We start from the raw sequence: 24953 nt of genomic DNA, 5'->3' as shown, positions 1-24953 counted from the left end.
TTTTTCCACCTTCATTTATACATCGTAACCCACAACTTCCAAGTGAAAAACAAATTCTTCAAATTTCTTAATTAATTGGAAATTAAAATTAAAATATCTTGTATGTACATATATTAAAAAATATATTGTCCATCGCACTTGCACCTCTGCATGCAAGATATCCTCAGCAGTGTCACTGAAGTCGATGAAATCCTTTGACAGGTGGTTTGAGAAGCAAATCTTGATTGCTTTCCTCCTCTTCCTGCTGTTCTTGTGACATGACCTCACGCATGCAACTACGGCTGTGGCCCGCAAAAACTCTCAACATGTGCAGGCTACCTGCCACATGGTCAGTTAGTCGGCGACTAAACCCACTACCCTCACTGGTTTGCCAGTAGGAAAGATGACTGACACCCTGCAGGACTAAAAACAATACCTGTTATAGGGTGGATGAGCTCTGTTCGGGAGCCAACGGCCATCCAGTAAGCAGACGGTGTCTCCTAAAAAACACCCATCCGGTTGGACTGGTTTTTTAGGTAGTAGGTTGTAGACAGCAACTGCCCAGGGTAGTACTACTGTTCGGATCTAGGAGCGTTAAAGTTGTGCCCGGAACCATCTTACACTCTCCGTGTCAGGATTGCTCATCTTACTTTCTGTCTCACTCAAACTACAGTTACCGGGCTAGCTTCAATCTCTCTTTCTTACAAACAAACATCATACACTTTTCATCATATACTTTTTTTCTCTTTTAAGGCCTGGCCTCGATGAGGACTACACAGTCCTTGACTGGAGCCTTCAACATAAAAAAAGGCAAGTCTCGTACAGTTTCAAGGCACGTGCCTCATTTATATAACAGAGCTGCCGATGTGCAACCTCAACAAACAATTCCAAATTGGGGTTGGAAATGGCCAGCCAGGAGAGTCCCAGGTCCTCCTGGAAGAGAGGCCCATTTTGGACCCAGCCAAGTGACATGTTGAAGAGTTGTCCCGTCGATTCTGTGGTGGTCGAGGCCCCTGCGAGACCGCATGTGCACTCCAGTGCCAACGAGAGGCGGGAGCGCACCCTTTTGTCCGTGCAAAGTCGTGAGCGAGAGGCTGACAAATCCTGTAGCCCATGGTCCAAGGGTTCCAAAACCAAGGTCCAGTAGCGCTGAGAAGCATTTTGATCCATGGGGGCAAAGCTAGCAAGACCTTTGAAAAGGTTGTGCTGAGCACAAGCAAGTAGTGACAGAGACTTGTATCTCTCTGCCAAACACCAAACCACATTGCTTTCAACTAGAAGGGATGCTTTTCCAGAACAAAGAGCAATTTTGCAGAGTCAAAGTCAAGTCCGGCCTCAGAAGCCCAGGCCTCGAGATTGCACACCACCTTTTCAACCAGGAAGTGAACCAGCCAACATGCAGCCTCTGCACCGGCACCAAATGCACTCGAGAGTGCAATGCTCACCTGGTGGTAATTCTTCTCCTTGAGCAACAGGTAGGCCTTTGCCTAGCGCTTGCAGCGCCATACAGCATCACGTGCCACCTGCGGTCTCAGCATGGCAGCGAGTCCTGGTTGTGGTCAAGTTTCATTGAAATTGTGTTTGTAGATTCAGATAAGAAAGCAAATACCTATTTAGGGGGGTCAAACCTGGACCCACTTTAATGCTCGGAAGACCCCATTGGACCTCGATTGGTTTTAATGCCATGAACAAACTTGAGCTACAATATACCAAATACCATTTTAGCCAAGTTTGGTCACAATCCCATCAGCAGTTTTGGAGAAGAAGTTGCAAGTGTTTACGGACTGAAGGACGGACATCCCATAAGGCCATCCCATAAGCTCCCTGGAACTACGTTCCAGGTGAGCTAATAAAAACTTTATGCACCATAGATGTGGCACTTTCATGCCACTCATCTGGTACTTTGGTGATCAACTTATGTTTTGTGGCTATGTATGTACTAAAGGTGTACTAAAACCATTCTGTTCATGATACACGCAATGGTTGAGAGTAGGAGAGGCATTACAGAGCACATTGATAAACTGAAGAAGAGGAAGAACATCTGGTTTCCCCTCCTCTCATATTTTTTAATTTCTATTTTTTTGAGCTTGTCCTTTTTGTTTAAAACCGCAATGGCTGTAGTGACTTCAAATTGTGAAATAATCTTGTTGAGCAACTTCATTATTATACACACTTGCTGCCATTATAGATTGTCAAATTTTAAATACAGTATTGAAGGAGCTGGGGCTCCCACGTCGATCGGAAGAATGGACGCGACAAAAAGCTGGAATTCATCCGAGTTGCTTTAATCAAACCAAACACTCAGGCACTCTGAAAAGCCCGTTTATCGGGCAGCAATATATATATACATATTATCCCGGAGCGTTTGCCCAGGAAAGGCGAGGGGGCGTGGCCCAGCGTCCTGGCTGCAGCCTGGCAAGTTGAGCGCGGGCCTGCCCGGGCGTCCTGGACGAGCCCGGCATGGTGATCGCTCCGCGTCCTTGATAGGTGCAAGGCGATTGTGAAAACCCAGCGGTAGCCGCTACACACGTCCCCCCAGAATCGACTTGCACCGGCAGGGTCAATTTGAGGGGGGTCCTGATGACCCGGCTGAAGCGACCCCTGGCGGGTCGTGGGAGGGGGTCCGGTGTGGTGGTGGGCGGTCGAGTGGGGGGCACCGTGGATGGGGGGCGACCTCGCCGCGGCGGAAGGGCCACCCGTGGTGGGTGGTCGACGTCCACGTGCGCCGGCTTGAGGCGGTCCACCGCAATCCGGTCTGACCTGCCGCCGATGTCGATGACGAACGACTTGTCGTCCCGTCGCAGCACCCGGAAGGGCCCGTCGTACGGCGGCCGGAGTGGCCCCCGATGTGCGTCGTGATGCACATAAACATACTCCGCTGTGCGAAGTGCTGGGGGGACGTAGGACTGGGGGTCACCGTGGTGAGATGTTGGCACGGGGGCAAACCGTCGGGCGGCCTCCTGGAGGTCCGAGCGCTGGTGAGCTGTGGAGCAGGGACTGGTAGCGTCGGGCACGAATTCGCCCGGGACGCGTAGCGCCTGGCCATAGACAAGCTCGGCGGTGGATGCCTGGAGGTCCTCCTTGGGGGCCGTGCGGAGGCCCAAAAGGACCCACGGCAGCCGGTCGGCCCAACCGCCGTCTTGAAGGCCGGCCATGAGCGCGGCCTTCATGGAGCGGTGGAATCGCTCGCACAACCCGTTTGCTTGGGGGTGGTAGGCCGTAGTACGGTGGAGCTTGACCCCCAGGTTGCGGGCGACCGCGCCCCACAGCTCGGAGGTGAACTGTGGTCCGCGGTCTGATGAGATGTCCGCCGGTGCGCCGAAGCGGGCGACCCAGGTGGCGATGAAAGCCTGCGCCATGTCGGCGGTGGTGGTGGAGACGAGGGGAACGGCCTCCGGCCACCTGGTGGTCCTGTCCACCATGGTGAGCAGGTGTGTGAACCCCCGTGACAGGGGGAGGGGGCCCACCAGATCCACGTTGACGTGGTCGAAACGTCGTTCGGGCACGGTGAAAGGTGCCAGCGGGGCCTGGGTGTGTCGGTGGACCTTGGCCCGTTGGCAGGCCGTGCAGGTGCTGGTCCAATCGCGGACGTCCCGACGAAGGCCGTGCCAGACGAATTGCGCCGACACCAGCTTCTGGGAAGCTTTCCGGCCCAGGTGGGAAAGGCCGTGGAGGGAGGCGAAGATGCGGCGTTGCCAGGTGACGGGCACGATGGGGCGAGGCTGGCCTTGGGAGACGTCGCAGAGCAGGACAGTGTCCGCGAAGGGGATGTCGGTCAGGCGGAGGCCCGTGTCCGCCGCCCGGAGGGCTTGCACCGTGGTGTCGGTGGTTTGGTCCGCCGCCATAAGCGCAAAGTCCACGCCCAGGTGGACTCGCTGGCCCGGGAAAGACAGTCGGCCACGGCGTTGTTTTTGCCGGCGACGTGCCGGATGTCCGTGGTAAACTCCGACGCGGCGGAGAGGTGGCGCTGTTGGCGGGCCGACCACGGCTCCGTGACCTTGGCCATGGCGTAAACCAATGGCTTGTGGTCGACGAACGCCATGAAAGGTCGGCCCTCCAGGAGGTGGCGGAAATGGCGGATGGCCAGGTGTAGACCGAGGAGCTCCCGGTCAAACGTGCTGTATTTGAGCTCGTTCGGCCGGAGCTACCGGCTGAAAAAAGCGAGTGGCTGCCAAACCCCGTTCACGCATTGCTCATGTACGGCGCCCACCGCGTAGTCGGAGGCATCCGTGGTGAGGGCGATGGGAGCGTTGAGCACCGGGTGAGCGAGCAGTGTTGCGTCGGCGAGGGCCCGCTTTGAGCTTTGGAAGGCCGCATCCATTGCTGCGGACCAGGCGATGTCGTGCTTGGCCGGCTTGCCCCGGAGGGCTTCGTAGAGGGGCCGCATGTGTTGAGCAGCGCGGGGCACGAAGCGGTGATAAAAATTCACCATTCCCAGGAATTCCTGCAGGGCCTTTATGGTGCGGGGACGCGGGAACATGGTGATGGCCTTGACCTTGGTTGGCAGCGGCACGGCTCCGTTCGTGGTGATGTGGTGGCCCAAAAAATCAACGGCCGTCGTGCCGAAGTGGCATTTGGCCGGGTTGACGTTGAGGCCGTGCTCGCTGAGGCGCCCGAACAGTGTTCGGAGGTGGAGGAGGTGCTCGGTCCGGGACGTGCTGGCGACGAGGATGTCGTCCAGGTAAACGAAAAGGAACGGCAGGTCACGCAGCACGCCGTCCATCAAGCGCTGGAACGCCTGAGCCGCGTTCTTGAAACCAAACGGCATCCGCAAGAATTCGAATAAGCCGAACGGCGTGATGACTGCCGTTTTAGGGACGTCGGCCGCCCTGACAGGTACCTGGTGATATCCCCGTATGAGATCAATTTTCGAAAAAATGACCCGTCCCGCCAGACGGGCGGAGAAGTCTTGGATATGCGGGATCGGGTACCTGTCGGGGGTGGTAGCGTCATTGAGACGGCGGTAGTCGCCGCACGGGCGCCATCCACCCCCCGGCTTTGGCACGATGTGCAGTGGCGAGGCCCACGCGCTATCGGAGCGCCGCACGATGCCGAGGTGCTCCAACGCGTCGAATTCGGCCTTCGCCACGGCGAGCTTGGTTGGGTCGAGGCGGCGGGCCCTGGCGTAGACCGGCGGGCCCGTGGTTGGTATGTGGTGCTCGATCCCATGCCGTACTGCGACGGCCGAAAACGTCGGCCGCGTGAGGGCCGGGAACTCTGTGAGCAGGCGAGCAAACTCGTTTGCCGCCTGGACGGCGCATGCCAGCTCGGTCGGCGCGGAGCTGCTCAATGTGCATACCAAGGAGCTGAAGGTTTCGGCGTTGATTAAACGACGCCGTTGGACGTCCACCAGCAGTCCGTGTGCGCAGAGGAAGTCGGCGCCTAGCAGAGCCATGGGCACGTTTGCGGTTACAAACGTCCAAGCAAAGCGTTGGCCGCCGAAGCAGAGGGTGACGTTGCGCGGGCCGAAGGTGCGGATGGTCGATCCGTTGGTCGCAACCAAGGAGGGGCCGCAAACCGCGGATTGCCTGTCCTGGTCAGAGGCGGGTATGACGCTCAGTTGGGCGCCGGTGTCGCACAGGAAGCGCCGTTCGGACGCTTTATCCGTGATGAACAGTAAGTTGCCCGTGTGGCCGGCGCTCATGGCTGGTAATGAACGCCGGCCCGGCCGTTTCCCGGCCTGCCAAAGGTGCACGGGGGTCGGCATGTCCGGGCCTTCTGTCGGAACCTGGCATGATAGTAACACCACGCTTGGTCAGGTGGAGGCTCCGGTCGTCGTGCTGGAGGTGGTCGGCTCGGTGTAGCGGCCGCCAATTGCGTCGGCAGTTCGGTCGTCGACCGTGCCGGGTGCTCGGGCGCCATGGGTGTTGCGTCGGACGGCGGTGGGTCCCATGTCGCCGCTGCGATGCGCTGTCCTGCGGCGGAGATCTTGTCGGCTTCTCTGGCAAGGGCCCGGGGATCTGTGATCGTCGTGCTTGCCAGGGCGAGGCGTACCGGGTTAGGCAGCTGACGGAGGAACAGCTCCCGGAACAGGAATGCCGGAGAGTGCTCGCCGAGCAGTGAAAGCATGTCGTCCATTCGCTCGGAAGGGCGCGTGTCGCCGAGCTCGGGCAGGTCGAGCAGGTGCCGTGCGCGTTCCGCCGATGGGAGGGCGAAAGCGTCGAGGAGAAGCTTCTTAATCGCGCTGTATTTGTCAGCAGCTGGCGGGCTCTCGAGGAGGCTCAGGGCGCGGGCCGCGGTGGCCGAACCGAGCGCTGCTACCACATGGTGGAAGCGGGTGTCGTCGGCCGTGATGCCTCGCAGGGCGAACAGGGAATCCGCCTGTGCGAACCAAACCGCCGCGTGAGCCTCCCAGAAGGTAGGCAGTTTAAGGGCGACTGCCGTGTCCATGTCGGTAGGTCACCAATGAAGGAGCTGGGGCTCCCACGTCGATCGGAAGAATGGATGCGACAAAAAGCTGGAATTCATCCGAGTTGCTTTAATCAAACCAAACACTCAGGCACTCTGAAAAGCCCGTTTATCGGGCAGCAATATATATACATATTATCCCGGAGCGTTTGCCCAGGAAAGGCGAGAGGGGGCGTGGCCCAGCGTCCTGGCTGCGGCCTGGCAAGTTGAGGGCGAGCCTGCCCAGGCATGCCCGGGCATGCCCGGGCGTCCCGACCGAGGCCTGGAAGTTGAGCGCGGGCCTGCCCGGGCGTCCTGGACGAGCCCGGCATGGTGATCGCCCCGCGTCCTTGATAGGTGCAAGGCGATTGTGAAAACCCAGCGGTAGCCGCTACAGTATTCTGACATTCATGACGTACAACATATATGCAGTTCTGCTCGTATAGTGTAGGTCATATAAATTTGCAATAACAGATCTCTTCTATTTTCCCTTACAGAATAAGGAAAGTTCTGGAAGTCATGGATGAACTTTTAGATTTAAATCCAGGACAGCAGCAAATGGACAAGCATAAACAACTTGTGCGGCTGGAGGAAGAAGAACTGGAGCTTCATCCGGAGGAAAGAGAACCGGAGCTTCATCCGGAGGAAGGAGAACTGGAGCTTCATCCGGAGGAAAGAGAACCGGAGCTTCATCCAGAGGAAGGAGAACTGCAACTACAGCCGGAGGAAGAACTGGAACGGCAGCCAGAGGAAGAGGAACTGGAGCTGCAGCCTGAGGAAGAGGGACTCAAATTGCAGCCAGAGGATGATGAAGTGGAGCGGGAGCTTCATGATTCCAATCTGGCAGGTTCTTGTAGTCTGAGTGAGTAATAGCAGCACTACCTCGATGTACATTTATGCAGTGGGTATTGTGGTTTGAATGGCTGACCTCCAAGACTCAGAGGAGATGCTCGAAACATTTTGCCACTTCTTTTCAAGAGACTTCTCTATCATGAAACCAGGAGTAAAAGACCCTTCAGCCCACAATACCAATGTCGATGTATTCACATCTTATTAAATATTCAACTGAACCTGAATTATTATGCAACAATACAATATAGCTCATAGGTCACTTCCTCACCTCATAGTTGACTATCCTTGGTTTGATTCCTGACCAATTTGGATCTAATAAACTTTTGCACTTACGCTTCACAGGCAGGTATTTTATCAGTGGACCATTCATTTAAGAGAGTGCAAATTTAACTGTGCTATATTTGCACCCTACTTATGGACATGAGACTGCACTTGTCAAAAAGAGGATGCCATTGGGTATCAGTATCTTGGTCAAATTACAAATTAATGCCCTGGACATCCAATGCAAAAACTATGGCAAAACGTTCAGGCCATTACCTTCCCGGTAAATTGTGTCATCATCTAATGATCATATCTCAATCATCACCTAGTCTATTGTAAGAACATGTCATTTTCAGATCTGTCATTATTAATTTGTACATTTAACATCTCAACATCATTCATATAATGGCAAAATAAGACAGTTTAAGAAATTACCTTCCCCACCGAAGGTGGATGGAGGTTATGTTTTCACCCCTGTCTGTTTGTCTGTCCGTTTGCCTGTGAGCAGGATATCTCAAAGGTTATGGACGGATTCGGATGAAACTTAGAGGACAGGTTGGGTGTGTAACAAGGACGAATTTGATGAAATTTTGGCCAAGATCCGGATCCGGTTACTGTAATTTTTAAAGTGATTCTTCACCATTGAGAGCTTGGGTGGAAAAAACGATATCTCAAAAAGTAAGGACGGGTTATGACAAATATTGGTGGATGAGTTGGATAGGTGACAAGAACAAGCCGATTTGATTTGAGTTAGGCATTTAAGAGGAAGCATCGTTCATTTTTTCAGGAAAGCACCAAATTTGTCACAGATGTAGTATGGACCTATACAATCGTTTTCCTGAGGGGCGCCCAAAAATTCAAAAAATTCAAAAAAATGTCCTGGATGCCGTGAAAAAGGGGAGAAAATGCGTATTGATTCGAACTGTAGATTCTGATATTGTGGTCTTGGCAATAGCACACTACTTTACCTACCAGTCACATGGTGTGGAGGAACTCTGGATTGCCATTGGCACTGGTAAAAGCTACCGCTACCTTGCCATCCATAAAATTGCCACCGGCCTTGGCCGCAGGAAGTCCGAGTCTTTGCCATTATTTCATGCCTTCACTGGCTGCGACACAGTGTAATTTTTTGCCCAAATTGGGAAAAAGACAGCCTGGAAGGCTTGGGAGGCATACGCCAGCATCACGCAGACCTTTCATGCTCTCGCTTATAGGCCATCTGTGGACGCTATTACTATGGAACTACAGAGCATAGAAAGATATGTTGCCATCCTCTATGACCGGACTACCGAGATAAAGACAGTGAATGACATGCCCCGACACTTGTTCACGAAGAAGGCAAGAAAAATTGATCACATTCCCCCAACAGCAGACGCCTTCGAACAACACCTAAAACGTGCATGTTTTCAGGCTGGACACGTATGGAGTCGGACACTTGTGCCCTACCCAGAACTTCCATCACCAGCTGATTGGGGCTGGATGAAAACAGGGACTTATTGGACACCAATTTGGACCACGATACCACTGATACAGGAGGCATGTTCAGAGCTTACAAGCTGCCATTGTAAGTCGGCCTGTAAAGGCAACTGTAAATGCTCCAGGGCAAATCTGCCCTGCACATCCACTGTGTGACTGCGATGGACAGTGCTTGTCGTACTACGCGTCTGTGCGAGAGCCTCCACCTTTCAAGTGCCCACAATATTTTAAGTTAAAACTGCAACAGTGTGTAACTTTGATTAATTAATACCATTCCATTGTTATCAGAGACCAATAAAACAATGTGTATCACTTGGAATTGAAATTTTACCTAAAATACTATGAGAGATTCAAGGAAAATGGAAACACCATGGCGGCCATCTTGAAATTAAAGATGATGGATGCCAATCTTTATGCAATTGATCCCATTGGATTCAGAGACCATGAAAACATGGGGGTAAGACACTGGAACTGTGGTGTTATCGCTCATAGTATAGAAGTTATTGAGGGAAATAGGTCACAGAGGGCGGTCATGTTGAAATTCAATATGGCGGCCACCAGGGGTTCTGAATTTTTGTGCGCCCCTCAGGAAAACAATTGTATAGGTCCATACTACATCTGCCAAATTTGGTGCTTTCCTGAAAAAATGAACGATACGCCCTATTTTTCGGTCTTAACTGCCTAAGTATTTTGGGTACGTTCTGGATTCAGGTTCGACCTATCAGTGCAATGCAAAACGTAACCTGTTCAGCCTGGCAGAGGTGTGCGCTCTATCAAGTGTCATTCTCGTGGGTTTGTGCCATGACAGTGGTCCTTTGCTGATCATAGACAGGATATCAAAATTATTTTAGTACTTCAATGGTATCAGGTTCATTTTTAAGATTTTTGATGTGTTAAAATGCTTGAGTCACAAAGTTACAGTAGATTGAGGTCAAATTACACCCCGTTAAAGTTATTGTTGGCAGCTTGTCACAGACTTTGCTCAATTTTATTTTGTTTCTTTGTTTGTGGATTAATGTTAAGCTTTTCCACAGGAAGCAATCCAACAACCCTCCAAGAGCAGAGCAGTGCTGGAACCAAGGAACTCCGTTTTGCTGCTCCCAGTAAGTATAATCAGTTTCCAGAGCACAACCAGGTCACTCAATGAATTCCCCTTCATAAAGGTTCTGCATATTTTGTCACAGTGATGGTCATTCTTTCATTCTGTCATGTGCACTCAGGCATTTGAATGAATTTTTTAAATTACATTTGAATATGTAATAAATAGGAACCTCAACGCCGAGTTAGTCTCGGGAGATGTACTGGACCATATTTTATTGCACTGCATTAAATTAATTAATTCTAACTTTACCGTTCACCAAGGAGCTTCAATTGGGCCGAAATAATGGTGGCACACACACGGAAAGCAGGCAGATAGCTGAAACAGGTTGTCTTACCTTTTAAAGGGTTTATTTGGAAAGTAATTGATGAATGAGGAATAAATTGAGGAATAAAGCAATTCCTAACCCACTACACGCCAGCGATCACACTCATGCAACAAAACAATCATAGGCAGGACCTCCCTTATCTGATGCGCAGGGTGGACACCAGACACACAATAGACTGCTTTGGGAACCCCGTGCGAGACGATAGCGGCCAAGAGCCAAAACGAGCACCACGAAGATGGTGTTTGGTGTGGAATGTGAGTCATTATCCATGTCGTGAAAATCCTGGCACGTGCCTCATTACGTGCACAGATGGCATATGGCCTCCCGAGCCGGGCATTCAGCTCAAGGATGCTGCCGATTCCCACAAAAATAACACTTCGCGTACCGGTCAGGCCGTGGCCGGGCAGCGGCAGCAGCAGTTAGGCCGGAAGCAGAGTCCGCTTCAGGAGCACCCAGAGTCTCGGCCGTGGTGGTCGGGTCCTCCCCCATATCCTCAGCGGTAACCCTCTCCGGTCGCGCGAGTTGAGAAGTCCCCGCCACGACTCGTGGGTGGTCATAAGCGGTGGATTGTTCACGGGCATCTGTAAAGACGCGTGCCAGCCGTAGTGCCTCCGTAAATGTCAGCTCCGCGGTCTCCAAGAGTCGGAGCCTCAAGACTCCGGAATTAATTCCGGAGACGAAAGAATCTCGGAGAAGCAGTTAGCAGAAGCAGCAGTTAGCAGAAGTCGGCGAGTTCGATACGCCAACGGGTGATTTTCTCATTCTTAATGCGCTGAGCATGTAAGGTGTCGTACATAAATGCAACGCTTTGTTGGTCCGTGACGATTTGGAAACACCGCCCAAGCAGGTACGGCCGCCATCGCCGAATCGATTCGACGATCGCGTACGCTTCCTTTTCGACAGACGAATGCCTCCGCTCGGCGGAGGTGAGAGTCCGCGAAAAGAAAGCCACAGGGCGTCCCCCTTGGGAGAGAGTCGCCGCTATCGCATGATCCGAGGCATCACTTTCCAAGACGAAAGAGGCACTCTCGTCAATCGTCGCTACAGCGGCGCCAGCGATGTCGGCTTTAAGGCCCTCGAAGGCCGCCATGGCGGCTGGGCCCATGGGGAACGTGTCGCAGGCCACGAGGGGGCGGAGCTTCGCGGAGAAATTTTGCACCCACTTTGAATAGTGGGCGAACAGCCCAAGAGCGCGTTTCAGCGAAGCCCGATCGCTAGGCGGAGCCATATCGAGCAAAGGTCGCAGACGCTCCTTATCCGGAGAGACAGAGCCATGGGTCACGGTGTACCCCAAAAGATCTACCATGCGTAGAGAGTAACGACACTTAGCTGCATTCATGGTTAGGCGATATTTCTGCGCGACCTCGAGGAAGCGCTTCAGATTAGCGTCGTGATGCTCCTGGTCATACCGACAAACTGTAAGATTGTCCAGATAGACAAAGACATCGGTCAAGTTCTCCTTCGCAACGAGGTCATCCATAGCCCTCTGCAAACAAGAGACCCCGTTAGTTACCCCAAAATGGAGTCGAGTGAACTGGTACAACCGCTGACCCGATTCAAAGGCTGTAAAGACGCGATCAGCCCTAGAGATGGGGACCTGATGATACGCACTATGCAGATCGAGATTGCTATAAACGGAATACAGGGCCACCTGGCGTACCAGGGCATCCATCCCCGGTAAGGGGTAGGCATCCAGCTGGGTAAAACGATTAATCGTCTGTGAGTAGTCGATTACCATGCGCCGGCGGTGGGCCTCACTTCGCACCACTAAGACTTGGGCCCGCCACGGCGACCTACTGGGTTCTATAATACCGTCCTTTAAGAGCTGGGCCGTTTCTTCCGCAATGAATTGCGCGTCTGCGCGAGAGTAGCGCCGCGATTTTACGGCTACAGGGGTACAATCAGTGGTCAGGTTGGGGAACAGCGAGAGAGGCTCCACGTCCATCTGAGCGAGGGCGCACACAGCAAGCGTGTCCGGCCCACCGAAGTCTATTTCCAAACGTCCATGTCGCTTAAGGAAATCAAGTCCTAACAGAATGTCGGCACATAAAGCAGGTAATACCATGAGATACACGTCTGGGAACGTGCGTCCCTTTATCACAAGTTTCAATCGACATGCCCCTTTTGTGCTCAACCGAAGTCCTTGGGAGGCCATGAAGATCCGTCGTGTTGTCCCGAGAACCGGCCACCCATGTTGATGCACTAGTCGTTGATCGATAAAACTATCCGTAGACCCAGTGTCAATCAAAGCTTGCACAAAAACGCCCGCGACCTTGAGCGGAATGATGGCCTGCGCAAGGCCGGCAGACCCGGCAGGTATTGTACCGGCCGGGCGAGAAGATCGCGCCTCGCGAGTGGATCCCACTCCGGCTGCAATCTTCCGGGCATCGTCGGCAGGTTGGGCCTCAGCAGGAGCATATAAATCGTAATACCCACTGTCAGAGGACGTTCCCACGCCGGCTGCAGTTTGCCGGTCATTCGGGCAGCCCGTGGAGGATCCTCATGACAAGCGCATAGTTGGCTCATCTGCAGTTTCATATGCCGGAGTGAGTGCGTGTAAGTCGTAAGAGCTGCCGCCAGCTGGCGCTCGAGTCACGCGAGAAGGATCACTGCCATCTGCAGTTTCATATGCCAGAGTGAGTGCATGTAATTCGTAAGAGCCGCCGTCAGATGGCGCTCGAGTCACGTGCTGCGTTTGCCGCACATCAAGAGGAGTTTCCAAAGCAGGAGCATGTCGCTTGTTTGAAGGAGGCGTTCGGACGCCAGTCAAGGTCGGTCGCTCCGCGGCCGGTCGCGTTCGCGCCATTTGTTTCGGCGCCCGGTGTATCTCACCAAGGTCGTGCGTGCAGCCAGAGGCCCGCAAGAAGGAGGTCTGCTCATCAAAGCCGAGTGAGGCGCCCCGTCCGGTGCTCGATCTGTTGGCTCAGCGATAAGCCCATTCAAGGTCGCGCGGGTGCGCGTGCCCCGTGCGGCCTTCCTGCAGACCTTTGCAAAATGACCTTTGGTGTTGCACAGATGGCATATGGCCTCCCGAGCCGGGCATTCAGCTCGAGGATGCTGCCGATTCCCACAAAAATAACACTTCGCGTACCGGTCAGGCCGTGGCCGGGCAGCGGCAGCAGCAGTTAGGCCGGAAGCGGAGTCCGCTTCAGGAGCACCCAGAGTCTTGGCCGTGGTGGTCGGGTCCTCCCCCATATCCTCGGCGGTAACCCTCTCCGGTCGCGCGAGTTGAGAAGTCCCCGCCACGACTCGTGGGTGGTCATAAGCGGTGGATTGTTCACGGGCATCTGTAAAGACGCGTGCCAGCCTTAGTGCCCTCCGTAAATGTCAGCTCCGCGGTCTCCAAGAGTCGGAGCCTCAAGTCCCCGGAATTAATTCCGGAGAGAAAAGAATCTCGGAGAAGGTCATCCTGGACTTGCTCATGGGTCCGAACCTCTTGGACGCAGTCCGCCAATAGGTAACGCAGCTCCTGCGCGTAGCGATCGATCGATTCCGACGGTTGTTGTCGCCGCTGGGAGAGTTTATGCCGGCCGTGCACGGCGCTCCGTATCTTTACGTATAGTCGCTTTAGCTCAGCCAGAGCCGTAGCGTACGTCTCAAATCGAGCAATGCTCCGGTAAACGCTGTGATGGACCTTCGACTGTAACATGTACAGCTTCACCGCGGCGGTGGGCTCTGTTTTGTGAGCGGCGAAGTAATTCTCCAGCGTTTTGAGCCAGTGGGTGAACTCCGATCCCGACCCCTCGGCTTGAGCGTCGGCACCGAGAATCGGTACCATGATCATCTTGTGTTCAGTCATTTCGTCGATCTAAATTATATTAAATGTCGTGAAAATCAAGCACAGACACGACTAGACCCTTGGGTAGGTTTAATATCATTTAGATCTGAAGTAACATCCTGTAAAAATACATTCATGCAACAGACATTAGAATCAGAGTATTACATGGGCAATGTCCGATATCAATCGGTAAAACAAAACAAGCTCAGCATATAGGGGCGTACATACCATTCAAACTACAGGACTATGTCACAGTAAGTGCCGCTGGAGTGTCCGGGCGCCCCGGTTGTCCCGGGTCTTATAGACGCCCCTTTTAGTGGGATAAGCGAGCACTCCCTGGGTTCACCTTCGGTATAATTTCACTACAATCCACCTCATCAACCAGGCCTCGTGGACCCCCTTTGTCCTTTTAGCAAGGCCTCCTGGGGGTGCCCTCTGTCCTCTATCTCCATGTTCCACCAACACAGGGTGACCAATACACAACCCAGCTTGGGTCATTCCAAGAGACAAAGTTACACTTAGTACGCGCCAAAACTCCGTGATCAGTTTTGCTTGTCCTTCTTCCACACAAGGCTTTTGTGATCTCTGGTCTGAACACCCCACAGACCTCTTCTTTGTTCCAGGTCTCTCCTGTTCCCTCCTTCCACAAGTGTGGTCTCTCTTGTTATTACCCCCTCCTGGGCAGAGTTCTCTGGTCTGGCTGTCCTACCCATGGGAGTGGTGCCTATGGGAATAATTGCAGGATGGCACTTCCGACTCCACAGCACATTACACCACCATGGCTGACACACAGTGGCTAGACAGATCGTGATGGCCAAACAGATGTGTGTCTCTATCATGGGAATTTCTCACCTACTAGCCCCGCCTACCATGAGGTGTTCACATCCACAAATTAAGATCGAACCTGTCTAGATTACATACGCTGCCTACTCAGTGTCACGTGTAACAAACGACTTAACCTGGTGGATCCCTGTTACATGGAAATCTAAACGCTACTCGAAACACACAGACCATACTACACTTACCCCCTTTCCACGTAACAGTATTTATTACAGAAAGGAGCATTGTGTGTGTTTGTGTGTATGTTGTTGATAGCCATCTGCATAATTTGGGTTTTAGATGGTGGAACAGAGTTCCCCCAGGACTCGAAGTATCCACCCCTGCTTTGGTGAAGGATTGCGGCTCATGGGCTAAGATGTAAAATTGTGCTGTTCTCAGAGTTTTGTTCCAGGGGCTCTTTTCAGGATCGTCACTGAGCCCCGGACAGCCTCTAACTGTAGTTCGTTTGTGGTAATGTTCCCAGGGATGGTTTGAAGGATTTATGTGAGGTTCTTCTTTGTCATTCCCGTTTCTCCAATTATCACTAGTACCATTTTGGCACTCTTCAGTTTCCAGGATCTTTTCACTTCATTCTTGAGGACTTGATATTTGGTCATTTTCTTGATTTCTGCATTATTTAGATCAAAATCACATTTTTTTTTTTTTTTTTTTTTTTTTTTTGTATACAAGGTCGAGGCTCGTGAAAGAGCGAACATTAATCACACAGAAAGACAAACCGACACATAAAACATATAACATAGGGAGCGGTAGACAAGATGGGGAGAGAGGGGGAAGGACACAAACACAACATTTGAGAGCAGGGACCGAGAGACATGGAGACATCGAGAGATCTGAGAGAGGGCGAGGGCTTTGGGGGGGGGGGGGGGGCGTGGGAAGGGGGCGGTGGGAGAGGTATAAAACATATGGACACTGCCAGGACTTCCAGGAAAGAAGTTGGAATTTCAAACAAGGTGGATCTGGGGTGAATTCGCGGGGGTAGAAAAGATCAAGGTTTTGGATGGGGGAAGATAAGAGATGGTGGTGAACAGCTGTTTTAAAGACCTGGAGGGAGGAGTGGGATTGAAGGGAGTGAGGGAGTTTGTTCCAGAGGCGGGAGAAAAGAGGAATGAAAGAGTGAAGGTGAGCAGAGAGCCGAGATTTCGGCAGTTTAACCATCAGAGGGTTGCTGGCAGATCTTGTGCGACCTGTGGGAATATTTGGGGGACAGAGCACAGAGAGAGCTGGGGGTGCAAGGCCGGAGAGGAGTCGGTAGAATACAGAAAGACCACCTACCTGCCTGCGGTGAGTGAGTGAAAGGCCCTCAGAGATAGCTTCATCGCGGGAGATTCCAATAATTCTGAAAGCTTTGGTTTCAACAGCGTGAAGCCGAGCTAGGTGTGAGGCAGGAGCACCGGCCCATAGGGGAGAACAGTATTCCATTGAGCTGCGGATGAAAGCCTTGTATGTGGTGAGGAGCTCAGGTGTGCCGAGGAAGGACTTCGCACGACGGAGGATGCCCAGTCGGCGACTGGCTTTGGAGGCCAGCTTGGAAATGTGGTTTTCCCAAGAAAGATCGTCAAGAAAGACTTTGTACTGAAACCTCAATTAGCAATGCCTAATTTTCCTTTTATCTCTGAGTACTATGTCCAGTTGCAGTGCTTTGTTTTCGATGTGCACGCTGGATGAGATCATCAGGTCATATGTGAGCATTAATTATGTCCTTGTTTTCAATGATTGCTTTTGGTTCATGTTTCCATGAGTTTTGTGGAACTGGGATATTGAAATTTCTGCAGATGTGCCAGAGGATTGCTCAACATACCTTGTTGTGCCTTTGAGTGTAAACTGTTCAGACATGACTTTTTTTACATCCTGATAGAAGTGATAGAAGTGTTATGATTTATGGGAGCGAGACATGGGTAATGAATGTAGAGCAGCAACGAAGGCTGGAAAGGGTGGAAATGCAAATGGTTCGGTGGATCTGCGGAGTATCATTGAGAGAGAGGAAGACAAATGATGAATTGCGAAAGATGATAGGAATAGAGCCTGTGATGGATGATGTGAAGAGAAACAGGTTGAGATGGTTTGGTCATGTGTTGAGGAAGGATGAAAGTGACTGGTTGAGAAGAGTGATGGAAATGAATGTGGAAGGAAGTAGAGGACGGGGAAGACCGAGAAAGACTTGGCTAAAGATGGTCAAAGAAGAAATGCGGGCAAGTGGGTTAACAAGGGGAGATGCAGAAAATAGGGCAAAATGGAGAAGATTGTCATGGGGCCCGCAAGGCTAACCCCCGCTCTAGCAGGGAAAATGGCCTTAAAATGCCTGTTGTTGTTTGTTGTATAGGAGTGAATTGTGCTTTCTGTTTCTACCGTGCAGAACCTACACTTGTCTGATTCACTCATTTGGTCATTTTTGAGTTTCACTGAGGAGAGGCTTCCGTCTGGCCAGTCTGCCATAAAGCCCAGATTGGTGGAGTGTTGCAGTGATGGTTGTCGTTCTGGCAGTTTCTCTCATCTCCACACAGGATCTCTGGAGCTCAGCCAGAGTGACCATCGGGTTCATAGTCACCTCTCTTACCAAGGCCCTTCTCCCCCGATTGCTCAGTTTAGCCGGGCGGCCAGCTCTAGGAAGAGTCCTGGTTGTTCCAAACTTCTTCCATTTAAGAATTATGGAGGCCATTGTGCTCTTGGGAACCTTCAATGCAGCAGAAATGTTTTTGTGGGCTTCCCCAAATCTGTGCCTCGACACAATCCTGTCTCTGAGCTCTGCAGGCAGTTCCTTCCACATCATGGCTTGGTTTTTGCTCTGATATGCATTGTCAGCTGTGAGACCTTATATAGACAGGTGTGTGCCTTTCCAAATCATGTCCAATCAATTGAATTTACCACAGGTGGACTCCAATCAAGGTGTAGAAACATATCAAAGATGATCAAGAGAAATGGGAGCACCTGAGCTAAATTTCAAGTGTCATAGCAAAGGGTATGAATACTTATGTAAATGTGATATTTCAGTTTTTTATTTTTAATAAATTTGCAAAACTTTCTAAAATCCTGTTTTCTCTTTGTCATTATGGAGTGTTGAGTGAAGATTGATGAGGGAAAAAATGAATTTAAACGATTTCAGCATAAGGCTGCAAAATAACACAATGTGAAAAAAGTGAAGGGGTCTGAATACTTTCTGAATGCACTGTACATGGAAGGAGCACACAAACAACAACACACAAACTTTGTTGGGCAACCCACATTTCAAAGTTGGCCTGCAAACCAGTCGCCAAATGGGCATCTTCCGTCGTACAAAGCCCTTCCTTGTCACACCTGAACTCGGAACCCGCTACAAGGCCTTCATCTGCAGCTTGATGGATTACTTATCTCCCTTCTGGGCTGGCTCCCCTGTTTCACACCTTGCTCAGCTTGATGCAGTGGAAACCAAGGCCCTCAAGATTATTGGAATCTCCCAAGATGAAGCTGAGTCTATGGGCCTATCACTTTGCCATCACAGACAGGTCAGTGGTTTCTGTCTTCTACCGCCATCTTTCTGGTCTTGCACCCTCTGCTCTTTCCATGCATTTTTCCTACCCTCTCCCCTCTTCCTCCCTTCCTCCCAGGTTTCTGCAGGGTGCATGTAGTCCACCATAAACTCCCTTCTGATGAAACTACCTAAATCCAGTATCACTGCTCACCTCCATTCATTCGTTCCTTTTTTTCAATCTCATTCTTCCCTCTAAGTCTTCAAGATAGCTGTTCACCACCATCTCACATGGCACTTCACAAATACAAAAACAACTACAACAGTCTCTGCAGCACTTCACAAATCTAGGCTTTATGGGAGATTGGCCAGACTGAAGCCACACCTGAGAGAAAGTCACATGACAGCACACCTGGAGTTTGTAAAGATGCACAGGAAAGACTGAGAACATGAGGCAAAATATTGTTATGTCGATGTGGTAGAGCAATATGTAGAGCAGTTAGATCTGAGTAGGTAACATGCTTCGTGTGTCGCGGTAAGGAAAACTACCTGTAATAAGTTCCCGTATAGGCGGTTTGTCGGTTAAGATGTACACTTGTGAATCGACCAGGAGGTTCGAGTGATAAGTAGTGTAGGGATTAAGGAGTTGCGCCCTTGTATGTCTCACCTGGTTAGCCAAACCTTTGTCCCTTTTGGCACTGCACACCACTTAGACATTCGTTAGGACCTTTAGTACAACACTAAGTAACGCCCTCCCCTGGCATGACTTGGGAAGAGACCAGGCCAGGACACCGCCGATAATGGCCGCCGCCACCTACACCTCCGGACAGGCCTATCCACCTTGAGTACCACACCCAGGAGGGCTGTGCTCGTTTGGCGCGAATGGACACAGGAGGCGTGAAGCGGGTCGACAGAGTGTGGGAAGTTACGAGGCTCAGATTGGTTGGCAGTGCGCCAAGGCTGACGTCACGGGCCGGCAGATATTAACGAGCGCCGAATGCCATTGTGGGCAGTTGGACTTTTTGTGCGCAGAGTTGAGTCCCGGTGCGAGTCAAGTTGAGTCGAGTTGGATCCCGAGTTGAGTTGCTTGGAGAGACAGAGACGTGAGACGCACTTTGGTTCGAGTGCAAGAGTCGTTCAGAGATCCCGAGTGAGTTACGTATGAGTTGAGCAGTTGCGCACTCGTGAGATTCCTGGCCCTGGCAGTTTCGTGAGATCCCTGGTTGCGTTGGCTCGCAGAATCTAGCAGATTCCTGGAAGATTCACGGCCTGAGTTGGCCGTCCCGGTGAGATCCGAGTTGGCTTGTCGACCGTGTGCGAGGGTTCGACCTCGTGGTGATGGGTGCGTGGTGCTCGGTGCTTTGGAACTTGGAGCGAGGCGTGCCGCGGGACGAAAGGAGCCGCATGTTGGACGGCGGCCAAAGCCAACGACAAAGACCAGATAAGACCGAGTTGCGCGTTCACCAGTACATGACGTGTTCTTTTCCTTAATTCAGATTCCCTTGTTTGTATTTGGTGTCTGGTGTGTGGGATCCCGATTTAGGAATTAGATTTACCGGCGCATGCTTTTCCTGTCCTTGCTTTTCATTTAATAAACCCTTCTATTATTTTCTGTACATATACTTGAACGCAGTTTTCCGGGTGATTGATTTAACAGATAAGGCTGCGGGGGTCTCGCCGCGCCCCTCCATCCCTCGTGCCTGGGGTAGCTTTTGGTTTTGGAATCCGCCATTGAGTTTTCACCTCGGGGGCTAAGGCCTTTGCGATCGGCATCCGTGACCACCTGATATTAATCAAAAGCGGTTGCGCAACAATATTCTGTGGTCTGATGAGTCGAAAATTGAACTCTTTAGCTTGAATGCAAAGCGCTATGTCTGGCGGAAACCGAGCACAGCTCATCTCTAATCTAACACCATCCCTACCGTGAAGCATGGTGGTAGTAGCATCATGCTATGGTGATGCATTTCAGTGGGAAGGACTGGGAGACTGCAAAAGACCTGAGACTGCGGTGAAGATTTACATTCCAACAGGCCAACAACCCCAAGCATACAGCCAAAGCAACACTGGAATGGCTTCCGAAAAAGAATGTGAAAGTCCTTGAGTGGCCCAGCCAAAGCGCAGACTTGAATCTCATTGAAAATCTGTGGAAAGACGTGAAGGTTGCTGTTCACCAACGCTCCCCTTCCTACTTGACAGATCTTGGGCAAATCTTCATGGAGGAATGGAAGAAACTCCCCAAATCCAGATGTGCAAAGCTGATGCAGACATACCCAAGAAGGCTCAAAGCTGTAATCGCTGCCACAGGCGCTTCCACAAAGTATTGACTCGGGGCTGAATACTTATGTAAATTAGATATTTCTGTAATTCATTTTTAATGAATTTGTAAAAATGTCTAAAAACATGTTTTCACTTTGTCAATATGGGGTATTTTGTGTACATCGGCGACAATTTTTTTTAAATTAAAGCCATTTAAAATACAAGCTCTAACACAACAAAATGTGAAAAAAGTCAAGGGGTGTGAATACTTTCTGAGTGTGAGCCAAGCAATTGTTGTGGTTGTTATTCCTTATTTTAACATTAGAAGACATACCGAAGGCAACTTGGTATGATGGATGCTTTTTGAAAAACGTGCAGAGAAAATGCAATTTATTGAAAAACTGGATGCTAAATTTGTGTAGCATCACTATACCATAGCATACAGGCCCAAAATACCATGAACATCAAGAAAACCACTGCATTACAAATACAATTTAAAAATTGTGCAGTATCTCGATCAAATGTACGAGTAAAACTGAGGAAAGTAAATTTTTGAAGTGCCTTAAAGAGCTATTTTGGACATAACTACTGTCTGAAGGCTCTTTTGATTTGCTATAAATGCTATTTTATGGTTTTGTTGTTGCAGAGAGATTTTCACAGAGAACAAGGAGGGTCTCCTGTTCAGAGTGTAACCAATCATTCACGTCCCTGGTTATATTGAAATTGCACATCGAAAGAACTCATGGGGAGACATCGCAACAAAAGTCATGTACGTGTTTAACTTGTGGAAAGGAGTTCCTTAAAGTTGCTTATTTGAAGAAGCATATGGTAGCTCATATCAAAGAACGACCATTTAAGTGTCATTTCTGTGGGATGGCGTTTTCTCGCTCTGATACTCTCCACAAACACCGAATGACTCACACACAACACCGACCTTTTGCATGCTCTATTTGCGGGATGATGTTTAAGCAATCAAGTTCTGTTCCTAGGCATATGAGGAGGGTTCACCAAGGAGATCGTCCTTTCAAGTGTGCTTCTTGTACAAAGGCGTTTAAGGAAGCATTTTCCCTTCAGAAACACTTGAGGGTCCATTCAGAGGAGAGACCTCACAAATGCTATGAATGTGGTAAGGCATTCGTGGATCCTGATTATCTTCTCAGACACTTGAGAACCCATACAGGGGAACGACCCTATCATTGTACTGTATGTGAAAAAGCATTTGTGAATCCATCTAATTTGCATAGACACATGATGATCCACACTGGGAAGCGCCCGTACCAGTGCAATATTTGTGGAAAAAGATTTACCGAGTCTGGTTCTGTTCGCACCCACATGCGAATCCACACTGGGGAACGGCCATACAAATGCAGTGAATGTGGAATGGAATTTGTAGATGCAAGCAACAGACTGAAGCATATGTGGAAAAGGCATGCTTACCTGACAGCACCAACCAACAAGAAGAGCCTTAAGGCCTAAAAAAAACAAAAATTGGTTACCATAAAACAAATATCGTTGCAACTCTGAGATATGCATCACCTATCATCTGAGATACCTATCATCTGAGATACCTATCACAGATAAAGAGCCAACCCAAAGTAAGTAAAACTAGAGACAAAACAGATAAAACTAGAATGGCACTCGGTGGAGTGCATACCTATGCCAGGCAGTTTCCATTTTATATCCCACTGATAGGTCGGATCTGGATTTGGACTTTAATCAAAAGCTAATCGGCTTGTTCTTGTCACTTACCCAACTCATTCACCAAGTTTTGTCGGAAGTCGTTCACAACTTTTTGAAATCTGCCATACATCGTTTTTGGCCCATCACTCAATGGTGAAGAATCATTAAAAAGAATTCTCAGATCCAGATCCGGATTTTCACCAAAATGTAGTAAATTCGTCCGTGTCGCATACCCAACCTCTCCTCCAAAGATCTTCAAACTGCAGGTTTAAATGCACTTGTTCAGCAAAACGTCTGCTTATTTATCTGCCCATTGATAAGGAAGGCACTATGCATGCTTGCATTGTTCAAGAGCGTTCAAGGCAGAGTTTACTGATTTGGTGTTCCAATAGGAATCCACAATTCATGATGCAAGGATGTTTAAATGACAAATGAACACAGTATATGTTCAAATGCCATGCACTGTTTAATTTTCTTTTGTTATACAGTGATATATACAAAAAAAAAAACAACAGGCATTTTAAGGCCATTTTCCCTGCTAGAGCGGGGGTTAGCCTTGCGGGCCCCAAGACAATCTTCTCCATTTTTACCCTATTTTCTGCATCTCCCCTTGTTAACCCTCTTGCACGCATTTCTTCTTCACCACCTTTAGCCAAGTCTTTCTCAGTCTTCCCCGTCCTCGACTTCCCTCTACATTCATTTCCATCACTCTTCTCAACCAGTCACTTTCATCCTTCCTCAACACATGACCAAACCATCTCAACCTGTTCCTCTTCACAGCATCCATCACAGGCTCTATTCCCATCATCTTTCACAATTCATCATTTGTCTTCCTCTCTCTCAAAGATACTCTGCACATCCACCGAACCATTTGCATTTCCACCCTTTCCAGCCTTCGTTGCTGCTCTACGTTCATTACCCATGTCTCGCTCCTATAAATCATAACACTTCTCACACATGCAGCATACACCTTTCCCTTCAGCTTCAATGACACTCCCCTCCTCGTCAGCACGCCACTCAGTTCCCGAAACTTCTTCCATGCACATCTCACTCTCGCAACCGTTGCCGAATCTGATCCACCTTATCCATTCAGCATGTCTCTCGGTAGCAAAACGTTTTCACACCTTCCAGCTTCATGCCGTCTCCAAGATCCAACTCAACATTTCCTCCATCTGCAGCTCCCTCTGTGCACACCTTACATTTGAATGTAGCTGCCACACTGGTTAATGACCCTCTCAGACCACTACATTTTTTATGAACCCACTCAGCGCACATTGTACATTGAATGAAGTTCACTCCGACGCCCTTCCTGCACACAGCACACGGCCACTTCCCAGTTCTTTCCACCTCACCACATGCTTTACCACTTGCCATCACTTTCGTTTTTCTGATATTCACCTTCAGACCTTTTGTCTCCATACATTCCTTCCACTTGTTCATCTTCTCCTTCAGTCCAACCATACTTTCCGCAATCAACACCAGATCATGTGCATACAAAAATCGCACGGTAAACCCTCCTTTACGTTCTGAGCCAGCACCTCCATCACAGCTACAAATAGTAGTGGACTTGGTACCGACCCTTGATGCACTCCCACCTTCACCTCAAACTCACCACTGTTTCCGTCCTTTGTCCTTACAACTGTGAGCGCTCTTTAGTACATTGCTATCACGACTCTGATCAACCATTCCTCCACTCCTGACATCCTCAATGCCCATGTCACGACTTTGCGTGGAACCCTATCGAATGCTTTCTCCAGATCAACAAACCAAGAAACAACTTCCTCCTCTTCTCCTTGTACTTCTGCAACTGCCTTACAATAAAAAGCGCGTCTGTCGTTCCTCTTCCTGGCATAAATCCAAACTGCATTTCGTCGATATTCACTTTCTTCCTTATGCTCCTCTCCAACACCCTTTACAAGCTCCAATAACTTTATCGCTCGATACGAGCCACAGTCCAGAGGGTCACCTTTCCACTTGTATAGAGGGACGAGGGTACTCAGTTCCCAATCCACTGGAATGCGACCTTCTTTCACCACCAGATTACAGATCTCTGTCATTCTCTTCATACCCCAACTTCCTGCTGCCTTCAACATATCTCCCACAACTCCCGTCGGCCCTCCCGCTTTTCTACTCTTCATTGCTTTTATCGCTTCCTCAACTTCCTTCTCAGTTATCTTCTCTGCCGGTCCTAAAACTAGGTTACGCTCTATGTTGCCATCCCATTCATTCACTGCATTCAACAGCATTTCCATATATCTTTTCCATCTTCCTTTAATTCCATCTGGGTCCACAACGATTTGTCCCACTTCATCTTTCAAGCAACTCGCCCCCATCACATCGCACCTCTCTTTCGCTATATGCTTTGCAATCCTGAGTACCACTCTCTGACCCTCCTCCGAATCCATGCGTTCTCTGAACATTTTCCTACATGCCTCCTACGCCTTTGCTACCTCTTTCTTTGCAGCCCTCTTGGCTGCCTTATAACTTTCATGTTCTACCTTTTCTGCCCCCGTACCCTTCACCTTCTGCCACTCCTTAAACTTCTTCCTCTTCTTGTCAATCCTCTTTCCAACTT

General features: G+C 50.2%; 1 protein-coding gene across 1 annotated transcript in view; it reads left to right on the top strand.

The window, feature by feature from the left end:
* Positions 1-22835, top strand: part of LOC137426103 (uncharacterized) — a 26192-nt gene extending 3357 nt beyond the window's left edge. The window contains exons 2-4 of the mRNA XM_078770914.1: positions 6864-7228; positions 9990-10058; positions 21345-22835. Of these exons, the coding sequence (XP_078627040.1) occupies positions 6864-7228; positions 9990-10058; positions 21345-22174 (1264 nt within the window). The 3' untranslated portion in view covers positions 22175-22835. The remainder of the gene's footprint in view (positions 1-6863; positions 7229-9989; positions 10059-21344) is intronic.
* Positions 22836-24953: the final 2118 nt, after the last annotated feature.

This window comes from Myxine glutinosa, chromosome 1 (assembly GCF_964187855.1).
Source record: "Myxine glutinosa chromosome 1, kmMyxGlut1.1, whole genome shotgun sequence".
Taxonomy (NCBI): domain Eukaryota; kingdom Metazoa; phylum Chordata; class Myxini; order Myxiniformes; family Myxinidae; genus Myxine; species Myxine glutinosa.
The sequence above is the reverse complement of the archived record's forward strand: the minus strand, read 5'-3'. Positions and strand labels throughout refer to the sequence as shown.